General features: G+C 42.1%; 3 protein-coding genes across 4 annotated transcripts in view; 1 reads left to right on the top strand and 2 right to left on the bottom strand.

Moving 5' to 3' along the window:
* The window catches only part of LOC105569016 (furin-like protease 1), a 227,624-nt gene that overhangs the window by 164,792 nt on the left and 41,779 nt on the right, over positions 1 to 21,053 (top strand). For both annotated transcript variants that reach the window (XM_012025135.1, XM_012025133.1), the window contains exons 2-3: positions 19,349 to 19,567; positions 20,085 to 20,213. In XM_012025135.1, the coding sequence (XP_011880525.1) occupies positions 19,349 to 19,567; positions 20,085 to 20,213 (348 nt within the window). The remainder of the gene's footprint in view (positions 1 to 19,348; positions 19,568 to 20,084; positions 20,214 to 21,053) is intronic.
* On the bottom strand, positions 96 to 5,754 carry LOC105569014. Its single transcript, XM_012025131.1, has 4 exons — positions 5,389 to 5,754; positions 4,745 to 5,035; positions 3,919 to 4,270; positions 96 to 1,829 (listed from the first exon to the last, which is right to left on the bottom strand). Exons 1-4 carry the CDS (start codon positions 5,689 to 5,691, stop codon positions 1,285 to 1,287), a joined length of 1,491 nt encoding a protein of 496 aa, XP_011880521.1. The 5' UTR covers positions 5,692 to 5,754; the 3' UTR covers positions 96 to 1,284.
* LOC105569015 (dynein intermediate chain 3, ciliary-like) lies at positions 6,773 to 13,572 on the bottom strand. Its single transcript, XM_012025132.1, has 5 exons — positions 12,566 to 13,572; positions 11,236 to 11,394; positions 10,557 to 10,654; positions 8,838 to 8,998; positions 6,773 to 7,714 (listed from the first exon to the last, which is right to left on the bottom strand). Exons 1-5 carry the CDS (start codon positions 12,746 to 12,748, stop codon positions 7,383 to 7,385), a joined length of 933 nt encoding a protein of 310 aa, XP_011880522.1. The 5' UTR covers positions 12,749 to 13,572; the 3' UTR covers positions 6,773 to 7,382.

Here is a 21,053-nt window from a genome sequence, read left to right as displayed (position 1 = left end):
TCAGATAAATATACGACCAACGGAGATTTAATTGTCCGAAAACCTCCACGGAAGAAATGGAAATTAGAAAATATTCCTTTTTTTTCCGCGTCCACTCCGAAGTCTTTTGTGTATCGCGAAGTGAAAATCGATTCTTGCAGTCAGCGCCAGGACGATTTCCATAATTTAATTTATATTGGCTTAATCCGCCGGCGTTTCAGATGCGCTGCAAACTTTACGGGACGCTTGTCGCGGATTAAGCGACGGGCGTACCCGCTTGAATTTTTAAACTCCATCCCACTGTTTTAGAAAACTTTTTTTCCACGAAAGCAGGTCAGTCTTATTTCCAATTCGGCGAGGATTCATCTCCAAGTCCTCGGGAGCCGCGAGTCGCACACCCGTGGCCGCGATATACCTATTCCGCACACCTGCGCTTCCGTCCCGGCGCATCGAGATACGCCGTGCGATCGATTAATCGGGCGGAAACTTTAAACTGGACCCCTTTGATCCCCGGCGGTAATTACGACAATTTACCGCCTTAAGTTTCAGCCTCTCCGCTGCCTCGTCGCTGCCACTTCAGTTTTACACAATCGCCCGGGCGGAATTTTGAAAAACCTCCTCGGTAATATTCATCGTTTTGCAGCAACGTTGTAGAACCATTGACGAGTCATTTCGAAAATGCTCGATTTTTTTCATTTGAAAAAGCTCTCAGCTCTCGGTTGAACCCGCTCTTTCGATTTTTCGTTTGTATACATGAGTGTACCCTGCATTATACTTGTCCGTTCTATTTGATCCGTTTCTATCTATGCCAAGCATCACGTTGAAAGTCTTGCAATTCTATTCAAATATCAAGTGCCCTCCGCCAACTTCTTTTCCGTGAACTTCTTGAAGATCATTCTCCGCCTCTCCATACAGCCTCGATCAAATGAACAACTTCGTAATTTCTCTTACTCAAGATCTTGAGATATCTCAGGAAATACTTAAACTAAATTACTGCTTCGGGAATATATTTCGAGTTACAATTTCCTGGATCTTTATGATACCTTGAGACACGTATATATTTGTTAGAGCTCGGCAATCAGTTCGCCAATGCAGTCTTCATATTGCGAAATAATTAAAATTAAAACTGAGTTAATTAATATAATCAGGTTACTGTTTGCGCTCCGACATTTTTCAATTATTAATTTGGTTTACATTTCAGCTCCGTTCTCGCAGTCGAAAATTTTAATATCATTGGCCGGTGAATTTTGCCGAACTGGCGCAATCACCAAAATATCACGAATGTTAAATTATCGATCGCCGCCCCTACTCGCGTCTCGCCGACATCATTGTTATCATTTCCGTTGATTCGTCAGTATGTGCGGACAACGTCCCTTCCTCCTGGTCGCACTTCTCAAGATACGAGTCGAGCTTCCTCGCCTTTCTTTTTCCGCGCGTTTGCAAAGTCTTGTCCTCGATCGCGGACCTCCATTTTGAGCTCGTTTCCACGAGCTGCCGAAAATCCGATCCTCGCGCAGGCGACTCGACGTCGCCGTTCCCGACTTCCTTCTTTTTTCCTTCTGGTTTCTCCTGTACAACCTCGATCGTTCTGGGCCGCCAGAAGTCACGTTTACCCAACGCGATTCTCTCCTGCCAAGCACGCATTTCCCTTCTGGCTTCCCCGACTTCGTCCGCGAGTATGTTCGCCAGCGACTCGTCCTCCACCAATAGGATCCTTTTCTCCCCGACTGACGAATGTTCCGGCAACTTCTGCTCAAGATCGAATAACTCACGTCGCCGTTGGGTGATAACCCACGAATATTTCTTTCCCTCCGAAGCAAGTTGGGCTCTTACTTCAGCCTTCCACTTTTCTAAAATATACAAGTCGAACGTTGAATTAAAATTTATTTGTGATACTTTTATTTTCATTATTTTATACATTTTAATCTAGTTGCTTTATTATGAGAATCAAATTGTCTCCATAGAGTTAACTAATATTCACTCGCATTTAATAATTTAATATTCAATTTTTAAGATGTCTTTAGCGAAGCGCAAATTAATACAACAGTATGTACTATCAAGATATTAGATAAGAAAGAAGATACATTTGGAAACGAGCGACATTTTTCAATTTCAAAACTATTTCATTTTATATTAAATTATTTTATTTTCTAAAATAAACATTGCAACTATAGCAACGGGCACGTTTTATTCCTTGCGCCAGATGAAACGTCATAGAGCTGCGATATTCCCCACGAGACCAATTATACTGGACACTTCAATGCACCCCCGATGTGTTTAAAACGCCCGGTGGGAAGACGACGAATAGTATCCGCTTTACTGCTCTAATCTAACGCCGGGGTGATTTCATCCTATCCAATTTTGTTCTAGCACTGTCGTTGATCTTACCCTTACCTCGTTTATTTAACATCCAATCTAAGCTTAACCCTTCGGACCCTCCCGATAGAAATCCTCGCAATAACATTTTAGCAGTCGCCATAAAGCCGTTTCTTCGTGCGAAAATCATACCTACTTTCGTATTATGTTACTGCTGCCTGTCTATATGCGACATTTTTGTTTTCTGGTGGAAAATTATTGCGAATGTTTAAACATTAATCTTCAACGTGAGCTATTATTCCGTCAAATTCCTCCATCAAAATTCAGAGTTGACAATATTAATTTAGAAATTTCCTGTACGAGCAAGTTAAATGTAATTAATGAGGCTCTCATATTGTTAAAAGATGTCGGCAATATATACTAAAAATAATGTATACACTTAACGATATGTCTCGCTATTGATGAATATTCAATGGCGGGGCATTTTAAGAGTGAAGAAAAACATTTTTACTGGAGCGGTGAGCGAGATATTGCACGTCATAGTTGTTGGGCAAGATGACAGAACCATAATGCATCTTTGATGGCACGTGACAAATGATAGTTTAATGGCGCAGGCTTGGTCCTGCGGCTGCGGAGCGCGCGCACATCCGGTTTAAGAAATCACTGAATTGCAGTGGCGCAAGAATACGACAGGTGTGCATAAAGTGTTGTTTGATAAAATCTTGCTGTCCTCGCGGAGAAAAAGAGAAGGGACTCGCGAGAAATTGAGGGGAAAATATTATCAGCGCGCAGTCCCTTTATTCCACCCGTCGCGCTTTCCTCCGCGCTGGCCGACGAGTAAAGCGAAATGGGACAGACAATAAATTCTCATCGGACAGATTCATGCGCGGACGTTTGTCGTACGTCCTTCATTAAGAAACGGCGCTGAAAACGCCTCGCCCTCTCCAATTACGCCGGCACGTCTAAAACGGCCAAAGGGAAACACAACAGCGACGTAGATCCCCGAGTTTAGCGCATTAATCTAAACCGAGGCGCAGTTTGGTTAGACGCATACGACACGCTTTGAAACCGACCGCAATCGCGACAGCGACGTTCTTAATTAAGCTGCCCGATTGTGTCGCGCCACGGAGACCCGTCGCTCCCGTGTCGCTGGATCAGCGAAATGCAATGTCGATGGGAGACAGGCGGGAACACGAACGAATGAGAACAATGAACGTTTATCAATGTTTCCACCTGACATGGCGCTTTCGCGCGGTTTGATCGCGGTTTTCCACCGAAAACGTTTTTACGAAATTATCTCCTCTCCCCCGCATTTTCCCCGCCTCGCAGCGCTATCAATCTGTCCACCGCGATATTTCTTCGTCGCCGCGCGTTGTTGCTCGTTGGCCGGCGCTCAAATGCGACAGAAAATTACGCAATGCCGCCCATCGCGGGCTCAAATAAAGCCCCGCGCGGCCGAGGTAGCGCGGTATTATCGGATCGCGCTGGGCTTCGAGCGGAGATCTCATTATCTTGTCCGTCCATGGATGTCCCGAGCGACGCATGGAGAGCGAAAAAAATTGATCGCCTTACCGATCCGGCGAAACGACGTTTGCGCTGTCGCCGTTGGGAACGGAAGCTTACCTTCCAGGTCTGCGCAACAGATTTCCGGCTTACAGACCTCGATGGCGCAGACTTTCCTCGAAATCTCCTCTCCGCGACGTTTCTTCACGGTCTTCCTCGGTTTTACGAATGGCGCCCCTAATGTTGTAACCGCCCTTTCTCCAGCTTCCTCCTTGTCAACTTCCGTCCCCTCTGTCGAGGACCTCGTCGGGGATTCGAGCTCAGATGCTCTTATCCTTTCCATCCTCATAGATTTACGCGGCTTTTTGACCCCTGCCGTCGATGCCTCGCGCGAAAGTAACTTTTTCTTACGCGTTACCTCCACGAGACTGACCACTTTTTCGGGGTCCAGCCTTGTGTAACTCGCAAGTTCCTGAAAAGACATCGGTCGCGAGTTTCTCGTGAGAATTTATGTAACGAATTGTATAATTAGAGGGAAGTCCCCTAATATCAGATAGCGGAGTTTCTGCCAAATTAATAGGCATCATCTGTTGCGCTCCACCATGAAACAGCACGTTGTAAACCTACTATCTCATAATAGAGGACTTTGCTCTATTACTTAATGTTTGCGTAAAATATTTTGATCTACTTGGGAACAGATAGTAACGATTAATCTGTATTCCGGTGCTGCACACACGTCACAATGAACTATTAACATCTTAAAGTAGAAGAATTATATGTTGTTCTTTTATCATCATAAACGGAAGCGCTAGTCTCACAGCAATGATCATTAATTATGTTTTAAGAGACACGAAAGTACGCGTTCTAAACAGCACGAGAGGAAATGTTGTGCCCGTGGCAAAGTGCGGCCTTTCTTCTTCTCGGCTACTTAATTTTTTTTCTTTACCCTATTTACTGCTTGAAAAAATGCCTCTTCTGACTCCGTCAGTTCCTCGAAGAACGTGTGGTCCTTCTCCATCTTCTTCGTGCGATATTTTTTCCTGGGGTGCTCGCCCTTTTCTCTAACTTGCGTCTTGCTCTTATTTCCCCCTTTATTATTTCTTTTCTGATGTCTGCTCTTTGGTACGAACGCATCGTGGTCCGCTGCGGAATCCTCGTGAATGTTGGCTGGCATCAAGCGTATTTCCTTCAATCGTGTGTCAGTGGTCTTCTCGAAACGAATGCACCTCTCGAAATACTACAGTAAAATGCATTGCCTTTCGTCTTCGATCAACGTAAAATGATGCAAGATCAAAGTTGGAATATACAGACTCGGGAGTACAAATTTGAAAAGGGCAACAACCACTCAAATCCAAGTTACGTCAAATACACAATAGAAACGTGATTGATCAAAATCTTTATGTCGTAGGAAAAAAATTGAAACTGAATCTGAATCGTCCATATCTCTCCCGAGATTTTTCCGAAGTTACAGACGAATTGAATTTGGACGTTGAAAACCTGCTGTCTCACATTAAGAGCCTGTCTCGTAACAGGCAACTCTATCTGCCTACAGCCATTGCCCTTTTCGACGATACTTTTAAAAACACCCACGGCAGTAAGATTCGCCTTGTCGGCTTTGGTATTAATAATGAGCCCTTCGGAACACTCCACCAGATATATATTGCCATCGTGACCGCCGACCGCCAGGAGCTGGCCGTTCTCGTGAGGCGCGATGGCCGTGAGGCTGTCATTGCAGACGCGAAACGTAGTCACCGGCGAGTCCAGGCCGTTCAGGATGTCGTACACCTCCAACAGACCCGTCGCATTTATGGTGAAGAACACCGAGTACCTGGATCTGCTCCAGCAACCTCCGCGTAAATCAGCATTCTGTTCACTGCGCGCACAAAATTTCATCCTCTACTTCCCCGGTCTTTACCGAGCGTATGCCTCGCGACACGATAACAACGTTAACTTCGCGACTGCGCTACGGCAAAAATGACAATGGAGAGCTTCGACGCTGATAAACAAGACGTTAGTCGAACGGAGAAACCGCGAGATATATCATCCTGTTTACGTGAATAGCTGCTTCGCTTTGTTTCGCGCTTAAGTATTCATAGTTCTATTCTACTCTTTGTGCGCTGACTAATTTATAGTTAGATATACGACACAATGGTGCTGATAATAAAGCATACTATAGTCTAGCGTCCATGCAATCTTAATATACACAGAAAATTTATGTTTGAATGAAATATTAGGCAAAAATACAAAATTCTACAATACACTCGACCCAAGTGATTTAAAGCTAGAAAAATTGAGGCCCGGTTGCGCCAACGTCGCTTAACTTTAACCTTTGCTTGATTCACTGTTTGTCTCTTTCTAAGGGAAACGGTTAGAATGAGACGAAGGGTGAATGAAGCTACAGTGAAAATTACACGACGTTGATGCAACCGGGACTTATGGCTCCAAATTCGCAAGGCTAGTCGATTTAAGCCGATAAAATTTAGTGGATCTAACCGGATGGCGGTCAAGCTGCCCTCCCTGTCTTCCGTCCAGATCTTGACGGTCCAGTTGCCCACAGTGAGGAAGTTCTTCAAGGCGAAGGGGCTTCGGTCAATGGCGATGACAGGACCGACGTGACAATTGAATCTCAATGCCAGTTTATCGACCGGACCGGCAACCTTCCGTCTAACGTTGATCACCATGCCGTTCTCCATACCGGCCAGGAATCTCTGTCCAATAATCGATTCGTACTGCAGCTGTGTGACTCCGATCGCGCGAACGATATCAGCCCGGCGCGGATTATCCAGATCCATCACCAGCTCGTTGGTTGGTTGCCTCATCTGCCTGATATCCCACCACTTAATCGCACCGTCGGTGGACGCCGAGAAGAACTCCGTGTTGGTCTTGGATTGGATCCAGAGCGCCTGGTTCGCCGGGTTTCTTTCGCGCATCGTCGGGCAGAGCGGAAGGAGAAACGGGAGTGACGGAGATTACAATTTGGCAGCGAAACGGCAGGCTCTTTGGAAACATTTTGCCACGACGACGGCAGAAATTGCGACCGCGTTTACGATACGTATGAATTGCAACGATCCGTAACCCCTCATCGGCTGTGAACCACTTTACGAACACCATTCCCTCACGGAGTCTGCACCGTTTAATTGGCGTGTTTTGAATAATTAACGCACAGGTGAAATCCTATAAGAGTCGGCGCGATTGCAGCCTCTAGACTTAAGTAAAGCTGAGCGACGCTTTGCTGCGCTTGTTTTCTTATTTCATCTCAGTTAAAGGTATCGCAATATTTTCCGACAGTTTAACGGTGATGCGAAATTATAGAGGAAATCTCGATTATTCATTTAATAATTAATGTCTCGCGATTGAAGCAAAGGCAAAAGAAAAAGTATTAAAATTATTCGCGGATGTGCACATAATTTCAACAGATTTCCAGGCGACGTCGTTTCATTCTAATTGCATAAACTCGAGTAAAATTACGTAGCAACTTCTGGCTTATATTTCATGCGGAAGTGTTCACGTGTTTCTAATCGGTGTTAACACGTTCTTGTCGATATACGTCATATCAAGGGCTGTATTAATCCGGGTATCAGAAACTACCGTTTGCACGGCTTTGCGGCGTTTCTCTCGGAGGATATTTGCGATTCCGCAGGCCATACATCAAAGTCAAGCACGTCCAAGTTCTGGCCAATAATCTCGGCGGGTAGGTGCAAGTCCCGAGGAACTTCCCATTCGGAGATAGATAGATACCTGTGGCTAAACCGACGATGGGACATTTGCACTGGCCCATCCCCAATTCGGATGTCCCAGTTGCACACTTGGCCAGACATCAGTCCGCTAATCAGCATCGACGGATCGCGCGGATTAAACTCGACGATTATTAACGGCGTCGACGACCTCAGGCATATCACCGGTGTGTTAGGATTCTCTGCGATGACACAGAATTACAAGCTGCAGATTTGATGCTGTTAAGTGAATAAGTGATCGAACGTTTCGCGTCTGGAGAGTTCTGTCTCTTTTTTTCCGAAATTTATTTAAACATTTAAGGAAAGAAACATTTGGTTTGCTCATTTTTCGCTGCAATGCGCAGCCAATAAAATGTATCTGGTGTGTTCGAAACTTTTAAGTACTTAAACATATTTTTTCCGACATTTCTATGTATTTAATAGTGGCGAAATTTGGTAATGGTTGATAACGGTACAAACTCTCTTCAACTAAAGTAGTATCGTGAAAGAATATTGCAAATAGCAGGCTTTTCATGTAAAATTCCCCAAAATATTTCTATTGCAAATCAACAGTTATTTTTATTTTCGATTGCTTTTTATATTTTTCTGCGAGATTTTGATTTGAGATTTGCGCCGGCTATGGAAAATATTTTACGTTTCGCTATATTATCCCACTAGAAATCATGTTACTGGAAATACGTTCGGCTTTATAGGCGGTTGTTTTTGTCATGTGATATGTTTCTGTCAATAACAAACGCGCCGCATAAACAACACGCATGCGTACCGACGTCTGGTGTAGATATAAAGATTCATGTCAGTGAGACGCATTTCAAATATTATGAAGGACTTTGAAACGACCAATCGATTTCCGCGACCGGAACCAGGACGAGCGTGTGACAGGTCGCGTTTGACGACGACATGATGAAACATGCTTCCGATACGTTGTAAAACGTGTCAGATTCGACATTCTAAAAAAATCTCTGCGCCGTATATTGCATTAGTGTAGGAAAATTCAATAAAATTCAGGAACAGCGGACAAGAACGTACCTCGCGCGAAATACAGCAAAAGCGTATATTTGATAGCTTAAAATAATTTTAAAATTAATATTGACATAACAATAAAAAAAACGTTTGAATTATAAATTGATCCAATTTCTATCGTTGTTAAATTCCCATTATATCGAGTATCGCGATAAATGTTATTACTTCTAAAACAAATGTGCTGGATTTTAAGTAAATCCATTTCAAAGTATCGCGAAAGGTCCGTGCTTTCTGGTGTTTTCATTAGCACTGCTGTGCGCTAGCATACGAACAACATCCTCATACCAATGTCCCATATGTAAGAGGAGGAGTTCACATTGGATGGTTTCGTCTCGAACTCCATGAAAGAGTAGGTAGCAGCCAATCGATTCTGTTCAACGGGCGACCACGACAGGTGATTGATTGGTCTTACGATAGGTTGTGGATCGGCGTACATGTTTGAGATTCTGGGGGGGGAAAAAAAGAAAATTAAAGCTCCCGTAAAAATCCGCGCAAAATCGCACCCGTGGAAATTCATTTCCCTCCTTTTATCTTTTTTTCCCCATCCCCGAGCGCGTAAATCATCCGCTCGGCGACGCGATAACGCCGCTGCTTTTACACGTTGCAGACGCCGTTCTTTTTGTTATATCCGCTTGGTAATACCCTTCACGAAGCGATTAATTGTAACGACAGCCGTAGATTCTTCGTCAGAATGCACGGAAACGTATGGATGCTATTAACGTTGAAAGCGAGGTAACTTGCCATTATCTCGCTTCGAGCTCTTCCCGCCTCGTGACCAAAACAGGCCGCTTTATTTTGAAAAATCATCGGATAGAAATCGAAATATAATAATATTGTCTTTATGACAATACTGCAAAAATACAGCGCGAGGCTTTGTTTCTATTTTGCTTTGTGTAAGCTATTAAAACGTAAATCCAAACTCGAATGTTTATTTCTTTTATTCTTTTGTAATTGCTTTCTGGTTTCAGAGAGAGAAGAAAAATTTTTTGATACTTTTATTCCGTGAAAGGTTGTTTTATTTGGTTTACCATCGCTTTTTTTTTTGAAAGTCTTCAAATTTTTTTTCGCGAAAATAGAGATAGCCAGAAATTCGAGCGCTGGTATCGGAGAGGGCGATATTTAGCAGCTCAGGGAAGCGCACATAGAAGAAAAGCGGATCAATTCGCGCGCGAGAATCGCGTGAGGAGGCATCCGGGAGGCGCAACACGTGTTTGGACGCGCGAGGAAAAAGACGGAGAAAAATTGCAACTCGTGTTAAACAAGCATGGAAAGACGAAAAGCCGACGAGATAAGAGAGCTTCTCCGCGAGCTTCTCAATGACAGCGTCGTCGTCTAGCGAGACGTCGCATCGATTTATGGATTTTCCGTCCTATAAATAAGTTACCGGGTTTCATACAAAATACGCGACAATGCAGAATGGCGAAACGACAAGTTTGTAGGTGGATTTTAGATCCGAACAAATTACAAATGTATTAATCGGGGGAAACGCTCTCGTCTATCAAACTATTGGCATGCTTTCTTTTACTTTTGTGCACAGAATCTGTCTCCGGATTTATGAAACCTATCCGTTATGTCTATAAGAACGTGTCGCGCAAGCGGCATCAGTCCCGGCGAAGATACGCGTCGTATGATAATTCCGTACGTGACCGCGATTTGCAGAGAGAGATTTAACTCGTCCGTGGAAGCTTGTCTCGGGCACGTTGAAGCGAGACTTTGAATATTCCTCGGATATTGGCGACTGCAGCGGGATTTTGCAGTTTAATGTATTCCAATTCGGTTCGAAAGAGAAAAAAACAGGTGATCTGGCGTACAGTTTAGATTTCGTAGACTTTGAACTTGAAACGAGGAAATCGTAAGAAGATTAGCATTCTTGATGGATATCGTAGCTTGAAAACGCACCTTTGAAGTGTCGATTTTTATCCCGTTATTTTTGTTACAACTGAGTTTTTCCGAAATTGTAAGAAATTGCTGCTTACTTTTTATGGCGACGACAATGCAACGTACCTTATACCACCAGGAAGAATGAGTTCAGGTTCTATGTCGTCAAAGTAGTTCTCGTAGATGTTGATCGCATTATTCTGCCGTACATAGTACTCCATAGGCTAAGCGAATAAGTTAATAAATTGATAACAGAATTACTAACTAATCCTCTTATCTTACGCCGGGTTTTTACTACATTAAGGAGTCTTCAAGGTAAAGTGCATTTACTTTAGCTAAGATTACACGTAAGTACATGCACTGAGAAAAATTTCCATCGGCTAAACCAATTAAATAGTGTTTTCGTTAATTAATTTTTCCGATTAACTTTTTCGAATAAATTATGTATATATCCGATGAAATTTATCCGATGAGCTGCAGTTACCGATGAAATTTGATCGAAAAACCGATCAAATTTTTCATCGAATATACAATTTAATCCGATATACTTAATTTGTTATTATGTAATTGGATTATCCGATTATATTTAATCAGATATTTTTTCCCGTGTACTCTAAATTGTTTTAGATTGTTATTTTATTTTAACTTTAATTGCGTTCTCGTGCAATTTTGGCATGAAATATCAAGAACGTTATATGAAAATTAAACAGCAAATCTCGATATTGCGCACAAACAACTCTGTATGTGATGCGTTTCGAATGATTAAAAGGGTATTTTATAATAGATATATTTCAAAGCGGCTCACGTCGGTGAGGTTCTTCATCTTCGGCGCCCAATACTGCTTCATCACGCGCCGACGAAATCTCAGCACGGCTTCGTCGTCCTTCACGTTTATCTCCTTAGGCCAACCGCCCTCCGAGTGTAACATCCCGCTCTCCTTTGTTGTCTTACTGACGGTCTGCATCTAACGTAAAAATAAAAAGGAATATCACGAGCTGCGCACAGCGATCAAGTTATAAAAGTCTCTCCATTTCTAACCGACTTTTTATTGCAAATGTAAAACGTAACGCCTCGCACTTGTGGACCCTTGAGAAACGCGTCAAGGTGTTAAAGTAGTTTGCTTAAAGAGAAAACGCGCGATCTCTCATGTCCGCTGTATTTTAGACCATCAGTCTATATTTTCCCCGTGGCGCAGCTTACCTGTTCCGTGGACGCAAATCCTTATTCGTTATGGAATTGAGCGTCGTAAACAATTTATGACGCGTCTCAACGTAAACCCACGTTTATGGCACACGTTGTCAAAGGCATGCTCATAAATATTGATCCGTTATGCTATTGTGAGGTTAAATGTGGTAGTTTAATTTTTTATTGCGAGAAATACGTGGTTTACCGTGCAAACTGTAAACTGATGCGTGAAACAATATTATGTTTGAATTAAACTTTCCGCGAGTTTTATTTCGCTCGCCCCCGGATTGAAAACCCGGATTTACATCGTAAATTTTGCATATTTTTTAGAATCGCAGACAATATTTAATTTAAGCCGTCATAACTCCGATCCTCTGAAATGCGAAAATATTAGGAAGACTCGCGGGCCCTGCACGTATTTACATGACGCATTTATTAATTCTTGGAAATTAAATGCCACGACCGCTAAACTTGCTGCAGAATTAGTTCGAGGATGACTCGGCAAAGTTGTTTTCATAATCCCAACTTTCTCTTAAATCTTACGATATACAAAGTCTCGAATAGAACTTTATAAGCGTTTAACAAGTGCTTAATTTACGGATCATTTATGCAGCTGATGATGATACACCTCGAAGATACGCAGTATTATATTAACATAATAACAGAATACTCGACGCGTAAAATATTAATTAAGATAATATTTAAGATGTTCGTCTAATGGCTATTTGTCCAAACTTTTAATACTTATCCAGCATTTTATCTACAACATTCTAATATTTCTTTCAGATGAAAGTTTTATTTTCCTTATTACGCGATAAATTTATACAAACATTTAAAAATTATAATATAAATAATAAATAATAATTAAGATTGATAATTTGAATAATTAACAAGCTGAAAAACTTGCCGCTTAAACTTGGCGATCTTTCGAGCCACAATAATTTCCTTACCTCGTGAAGAGCGAATTGCTTGGACATTTGTATGCCACGGCGACAATGACTCATGCGGGTGTAGTTTCGCATGAGTTCCGGATCCGGCAGGATATTCTCCTGAACGATAGGATCGGTCTCTCCGAAGAAGCATTGCTTACCGAACTGCGACCTTGGTTTGATGTATGTGTAGTGGATCAGCATTATCGGAAATCGTTCTCCGGGCTGTGGGATGTACGTTAAAACGAGGAAACGATGACGGACTCGCGCAAACAGAGACGGGGGCGCCTCCGTTAAATTATTTAGAGGGTGGGCAAAGGAAATCGGCGAACGGTGCAGTTTGCACGTTTATCTAACCGCTGATACTTTTCACGCACGAGCGCCTGACGTCGATCGTGATACGCGATACGCTCGATATAGCGTGAAGGGCCATTAAGATGATGTTCAGCTTGTGAAACACGACACGCGAACGAGCTGTGGCGTTACGTAATGTCTCGATCGGGGAAGACCGATGTCACGCGTGCTTCTTCGTTAATGATAAACGTGAAATTGTAAAATTACGTAAGAGAGTCCCGACAGGAATAGCTTTACGGTAAATTGATAATTTTCAATCTGACTTCAGGATTTGATTTTCCGACAGGAGAGCAATTTTACCAATTCCACTTATGTCCACGAGAAAAATTGAAAGATTTCCGGAGAAATCGCGCAAAGATGGGCCAGTAAGCCTCAACCTCGTGGAAAGGAAATATTTCTTTTTGCCGGGTGGAAAGTAGGTCTCCCGAGTCGAAAGGAGCCGCTCGGGGACTTAAAAGTCGACACGTGCGACAGCGGGCAGGGTGGCACCCGCGAGGAAAACTCCGCGTAATCTCCCACACGGCGCTCCGTTACCGCGGGTACATCCTCTTTGTGCATCGGCGATTTGATTGCGCGTCAATTCACCGCGCTGGATGCACTCTATGGAATTACGGTACCGCGCGCGCATTCTCGTGCCGTCGGGCCATCGCGATGACATTATCCCTTTGCCGAGAGCACTCACAATTTCTGCGGTCCGCAATCCGGCGTCCGCCAATCAACGCTTTCGCGCCGTCCGATAAATCGGATGAGCCCGCCGCCGGGCGCTGCACCTAATGAATCAGATTCGATGCGGAGCCACCGGCATTGTATGATCGATTATCCTGCGTGCGCGGCGACACGAATCTGAAACTTGGCGATACCCCAATGCCAGATTCAATTTGCGAATTCCTAATGGCTGTACGCGGAATCGGGTTCAAGTTTTAAGAAATTGGCGCTGAGCATTTAGCTTTTAGCACCGGAGCTTAATAGTCGTGACAGTGTGGGTAATCGCGAGCGATTTCCAAAATAAAGTTTCTCTCTCTCTCTCTCTCTGTGCAGTTTATTAATAATTTATTTATTAATAAATTAATTAAACATATTATTTTTAGACTGTGCTTTAAACTTTGAAAGTAACGGCGCGTAGTTATTACAGCTAAGCAAAGAACGTACATAAATTCATGCATGAAAAATATTAGACACAAAAGAACCAGCCTGACCATTCAAAGTTCTTCTTACGTGAACAATTTATTACAATATTTTTATATGGTTTATATAATTCGATTTCTATCTCTGTAAGAAATCATCTCGTTTCTTATTGCATTATTCCATTTCAATTTTCACCGCAATCTGCGGTGATCTTAAAAAAGGTCTTAAAAGTAGTATAAAAATATTGTATAATTTGTCATCTAGCCGTAAAAAATTATTAGTTTATTGTTTATAAATATTTTCAGAATATAAAAATTTACAGAGTTCCTTGAGAACTGACGGTTTTATTTTCCTTCTGTACACTGAGAAAATTTTTCATCGGATAAACCTATTAAATAATGTTTCCGGTGGTTAATTTTTCCGATTATTACGTTTTCCGATTATTACGTTTTCCGATGAAATTCTGGATACATCCGATGAAATTTATCCGATGAAGCGCAGTTACCGATGAAATTTGATTGAAAAACCGATCATATTTTTCATCGAATATACATACGAGTAATTTAATCGGAAAAGTTAATCGGAAAAATTAACCATCGGATACACTGCTCAATTGGTTTATCCGATGGAAAATTTTCTCATAATGGTACACGAATCAGACAAACGAGAACGCCGTATTGGTCCGAGCAAGTTGTAGATACTCCAATAATTTTTAATACGTGAAAATTTGTAACACGTATAATATAAAATGATGGCCTTTACGTAATGACATAATGAAGGTCTGATTACGAGCCGAAGATCCTCGTACGAAATTGGCGCAACCACGGCAGTTTGCGTGAACGTAAACTAATGACAACATTATTCGACGAGTTCCCGAACGGAATTCTCCAATCAATATCCTCATACGAGTTCTGAAATCGGATAATCCCGAAGACTGTGCCACTCGTAATGAATCGGATCGATCGAATCGGGCCGCCGCGTATGTGCGACGACACATATCGAAGATGAACCCGAAGCGCGCCGCTAAAGCAATTTAGCCGCGGATTCTAAACCACGGTAGCGTCGCGAATGGAAAGTTTGGAATGGAATTCACACGACCTCGCCCGCGATTCTAGAGTTCTCCGAATTTTGGTGGCAATTAGGACCGACGTTCAATGGACAATCTCCGGCCGGCGGATGGCACGGCGAAGTTACGAGAGGGACTGGAAATTAGTTTGGCTGTCGAAACGAAATGATAGGAGTGATGGATTGTGACGTTTATATTGTAATTCTATAAATCGGGTATGCATTTAGAGCAGACATATTGTAACGTTGACACGCATGAACATTGCAATATCAATCAAGCTCCTCTCATCGCATACTTCAATCGTTCGTAATTTTTACTCAGCAAACCGCACGCGTTTCATACGTGTTGCGTCAAAATTTCCGGTAACCACAATAGTTTTTCAAATTCAAATAAATCCAAATGTTATTCTTTGTCCGATCGCGAGTGTATACATCATTTTTATGACTCTTTTATTAACTGTACGTCAAACGGTTGACGCAATCGTAGCTTCGTTGTATCCGATAATATTTTAATATCTCTAAAATGTTACCTCGATCGTAATAAGCGAGAAATCGACGACAGAGAAGCATTGGGGAAAGTAACAGGATCAAAGTCCAACTACAGGAATTCCATCCTTAAGCTTCCAATGAAAGATGTTGGGAGCTTTCTGGCGCAAGGTAAAGCCACGTTGAAAATCTTAACTTACACCACGAGCAAAATGTGTGCTAAAAGTACCGTAAAGGTTTAACTCATTTTATACGGAGATAGTGCTCTGCAGTGAACCGTCTTGTTTATTAAAAAGTCTTGTTTATTGCCGAGTGAGCACTCAGTCAGAGTAAATTCAAATATTGCAGACGCTTCAAAGATCTTGTATTTCTTGCGTAAATAATACGTCTTCTCATCCAGGTGTCCACAAAGACCTCGATGCCGCATTCATTTACGAAATCGAGAATACTATGAGAGAATTTTATCAGAGAACAATCTCGTTCGTCTCAATAGAGCAAGAGATTTTACGAGATGAATATTCAACCCAGAATCTTGACATTTCTGTCGCGTGAAAAATCGCGAATGACGTACGCATTAAACGAGTCCCTGAAGATTCCACGGAGATTACTGGCGTCACATATTGTTACAAGTCGCGTGATTTCGTGTCGAAATGTTACGCGAGAAAATTCTTCTGTGACCGATGATTTGTTACTTTTGCAACGTAATATTAACACAAAAATAATTACACGACTTGAACGAGGGAAAAGTACGCGGTCTAGCTGCGAAAAGGATGATACGAAACCACACCGAGAACCCTCCAAGGATCATCAACAGTCTGCAGAATCCTGCGAAAAACCGCACGAATGGCGTAGCGATGGTTATCAGATATCGGCTGAGAATTATCAAAAGATTCGTGGCGACTTATCGAGTAATCGCGAATGTTATCAGTCAATTGAATCCAATTCTCCGATCTGCTTGGACAAACCTGCGCCATTTAACAATTGGCAAGAGTGCGAATCGTCGAAGCACGGATTTTATAAACCGAAGCGGGCGACTCTAATCATATCTGAAAGATGGTATTGCGGAAAACCAGCAACGGACGGAGAGATTTATCACAAATGCAAGCCGAAACCATGCACTTATCCGGATAGCCGGGAAAACGCAATAAGTTTCCCATCATTGCGAGACTGTCGCAAAGCCCTGTTGGATGAGGTAGCGAAAGACAAGTCGAAACAAATTGCAACTTATCCGACGCTACAATGTTCTGAATCAGAGCCTATGTCTTCCAAAAAAATTATATCGAATGAAAGAAAAACTTCTCCCGTGGAACGTAAGATATCAAAGGAGTGTCTGGCACCGGATACACACAAGTACAGCATAAAACGTGATCCTCCACCACCGAGATATCAACACTGGAGTGAGAATCCGCCGTCTTATTGCGACCATTGCTCGAAGAAGACAACCTATTCATCCCCTGTTAAAGCTTCGCCGATGTTCTTCGTTCCAGAGAAAGGCTCACGGAGATCTCGTGCGAAAGACACTGCGTCATCTCCTCAGAATATTCATGAGGATTCCAGAGGGAGTCGGAATGAAAATGAGTGCAGCGGAACAGATGCCAAGGCGCCGCGCTTGCAGAAGAGTGTATCGAAAAAATGTTGCGTGATTTCCTTCGAGGACAAGTGCGCTGCTTCTTTCACCGTTCCTGTGCCTGTTGACAGAACGGTGGAATCTAAAATTCAACAATTTCCTATGCTGACGAGGGACGGTCGCTGCTGTGTTGAGAAACTTGAAAAGAAATCGGCCACGACGGACGTTAGCGATTGTAATCCTAATGTGGCAAGTTTCAAGTATCGATTGAGCAAGTGTCCTCGCATTAAGGAAATGTGGAGTATCGGCATCAAACGCGAGCCACCTGTTGACGTTAGTGTGCGACAAAAGCAAGGAGCTCTTTTGTCCCACTGTGGAAAGATGAAGAGACCAGAGTCACGGGCAGAAACCACTAGAGGTAAAAGAAGGAAGTTCAAGTCGCGAATACCGGGCAACGGATGGACGCGACAGAAGTACAAGGCACGCTTGAAGATTTTCCAAAAGGGAAATGGACGTCTCGATCCTGGTCTTCCGCGGATCGTCGAACTGATACACCCGCGCGGCGAAAAAATGAGACCAAAGCTATTACAGTCTAAGGCGGACAAAGGCGAATTTTCTTCGCGATCGAGAAACTCGTGCCCGCATTATTGTCCATCCAAAATGCCGATTGCCGAGACGAAGAGTTATCCGACGAAAATGAACGAGAGCAGGGTGATTCGCGATCAATACCTGGAAAAACTTCCTTGCAAAAAGCGTCGCTGAGCTTTTCGAAACTACTTTACGATGTAAAATATTTGGAATTTACGTTAATGGATTGAGTCAACTTTTATTTTAAGAATGTACAAAATTTGCACTTATTTCATATTTTCTGTACTAATATAAACTTTAATGTACGGAAAAAACAGACGCACATAGTATAATATATGAGTCAATAGGTACCTATAAGGGAATCAATAAGCGCGAAATAAAAATTAAAAAAATAGTAGTATTGCTTTAAAAATTGTAAAAATTTTAAGCACATAGCTTAGTTATCAGTAAATTAAAAAGTAGCGTGCGCTTAACTGACATCTACTATTATAGTATTATTAAAAAATATTTATTTATAATTTTACCAAAATGACAGACTTTAGCGGCAGAAATGTTTTAGCACCCACTTAATTTATTCTGCTTTTTGTTTATATTAATAGGAATAGCTTTTCAAGTGAAATATATGCACTAGACATGCAAAGGTGACATTATAAAGGCGTAGGTAGGGAGGCGCGGAAATGAAAAAATGCAGCTTGCGTGGCCCGAGACGGCTGCAAAAGAAGTCTGTTCGCAGCAGCTGGCCTCCACTCCAACTTTTCACGTTTATCATTATCTCACCCTCTCGTCGTACACCCTTATTTTTGCACTCGGTGGAACAAACTTGCGCATCAAACGCCGTTGTTTTATGGCCAGTATACATTTTCATTTCTGTCGGGAAATGATATATCTCGTAGCCCTAATAAACGCGACTCGGGATTTAGTGGGCATTTATCTTGTCTACATCGTCGGGAATAATGGGAAAAAAATAAAATCGCGCGAGCTTGCGTTAATCCAATTCCAATAATTAATGCAGAGTCGTGGTGGATTTTGCATCTCCGAATTTATGTTCTCTCGACAAAATTTTACAGAGTATTCACGCTGTAAAGCTACAATATGTTAATAAATCGTTAATTAGTTTTCATTATCGTATAATTTGACGAGAGAGAGAGAGAGGGGGGAGAAATAATGCAAACTAAATTGTTATGAATCTAAGTTATGACCTAAAATGCATTTGTTCTTAAAATTTGCAGCGCAACATGTATGTAATTATCTTACACAGTTGTACGCGAAGTAAAAAGACATGATTCCGTACATTTAGCCTTTCCTCTACGTACGTTTAACGAGATCGCAACGCATACAAGCGGCGGATGTTATATCCGCTCCAGTGGCTTCAAAATTGCTATCCATTTATAAGTACGTTAGCCTGCACTCGTTTTTTTCCCTTCATTGAGATTGCGCGCGATTAAGGAGTACGGTAAAACAGCGGAAGAATCACCGCTCGTAATGTTCACGATTGTTAACTTCTAATTGAACACCGCCGAACAAGCGGGCCCAGGTCGGTCGTTTTCTCTAACGGGCTCGATATAACGAAAACCGCGGTGACATTTTCACGATACTTATGCAGAACCGCATTGTTACAGATAAATGATGATTGGTTCCACATGGAGCATCGATCCGTGGCGAAGAGGTCGACGGAACCGCATCTCGATGTGCACCAAAGGCTAATGAATGACTCCAGAGTACGTCGAGCGGAGCAACAGCGGGCAAAATCGCGTACCAAAAGGGATCTTATAATCAAACGTCCGTCCAATACACTGACCAAGCTAAACGATGAGAGGTGGCCTCAGATGTGGTATCTGGTAAGCAATTTTAATCAAGAGTACGTTATCCTGTGTACGACAAGGCTATTATGTTGCGCCGATAAATAAACGCACGTGATTTCATGCGATTAAAGTATCAAAGATAAAAGCAGAATAGAAAATGTAGTAAGCAATGCTTTTCATATCAAAAAGGTATAATCGTATTTATCGTAATCGCGTTGTGAACAATATTTCCATATTAAATATTTCCAGATTTACGTTTAATTTAGTAAGAATTACACACTATCGATATTATTGACAAACATAAAAAAAATGTAGTATTATAATATTTTATGGACCTTTATTTATAAAATTTCTTTGAAACAATTCTAATGCGATTAACAAGAATAAAGTAAATAAAATGAAAAAGTAGCATGATAAAAGATATAAAAATCTATAAACGAGCTCGATCGATGTCGGCTCAGAAAGGACGTTGACGTTTATATCGTAAATGAAGACCCACAATCCATAGCCGGAAGTAGCACGTCGAAAGTATTGGATAATTTTTTCCTTTCAGAACAGGGGAAAGGGATTGGACATGAACGTGCAGGGCGCTTGGGCTGAGGGAATTACTGGAAATGGCGTCGTGGTCACAATACTTGACGATGGATTGGAGAAAGATCATCCTGATCTTTACAAAAATTATGTGAGCATTTCAGTATTTTATCATTTCTTTTTAAAGTTTCACGACTTCCAAGACTTTATATACAAAGTCTTTTTTGTAACGGCGACAATAGAGCAAACAATATTTTCGGTGTTAAAAAGCAGCAGCTCTAACTCGTTTAACTTAAAATATTGCAAACTGTAGTTGTAGTTAAGTAAATTGCGTTGTGTAATTTTTCATGGTAGTAATCTTGCAAAGTAGCTTTCTATTTGATTAAATTTACGGGAATAAGTAAAATTGCAGGCGCTTAATATCTGCCTAATGTCACTCGATGGACGAATGTTCGATGCGTAGATATTCGATGACACAAAAAGAAGAGAGATAAAAGGAAGGAAAAGCTCCGGAATGCACAATAGAAAACGACGGGTGAAGGCGTATCGGGGATGCACCGGGAATATCGGCTGTTGAGCGCGAATATTGGGAGGGGTTATCCAGTCCATGTATATACCGAATGGCTATTGATTCATGGATGGTTACATTGAATGAGGCATCTGCGCACGCAGTAGAAAGTGAATCGCATTAATCAACCAGTAGACACACGCTGCGATAGTGCGCCTTAGCGCGTTGCTCTGATTATGCGAGCTTATATCCCTTCACATGTATTTCTCATTATGCAGATGATCCATAAATGAATAGGCATTAAGAAGATATCCGGATGGATGCGCGTGATTAGGGATTGAAGCGCAGTACGCCGTCGCTCTAACGACAATAAACTATCATTATTATTTTATTACTGTAATCCCCGTGTCACGTATTATCTGTTCGAAATATCTCTCTTGGGCAAAGAAACGGAAATGTACTTATTGCTTCCAAAAACTCTTG

This window comes from Vollenhovia emeryi, unplaced genomic scaffold (genome assembly GCF_000949405.1).
Source record: "Vollenhovia emeryi isolate VEMERY1.0 unplaced genomic scaffold, V.emery_V1.0 DF939126.1, whole genome shotgun sequence".
In the NCBI taxonomy this organism is placed as follows: Eukaryota; Metazoa; Arthropoda; class Insecta; order Hymenoptera; family Formicidae; genus Vollenhovia; species Vollenhovia emeryi.
The sequence above is the reverse complement of the archived record's forward strand: the minus strand, read 5'-3'. Positions and strand labels throughout refer to the sequence as shown.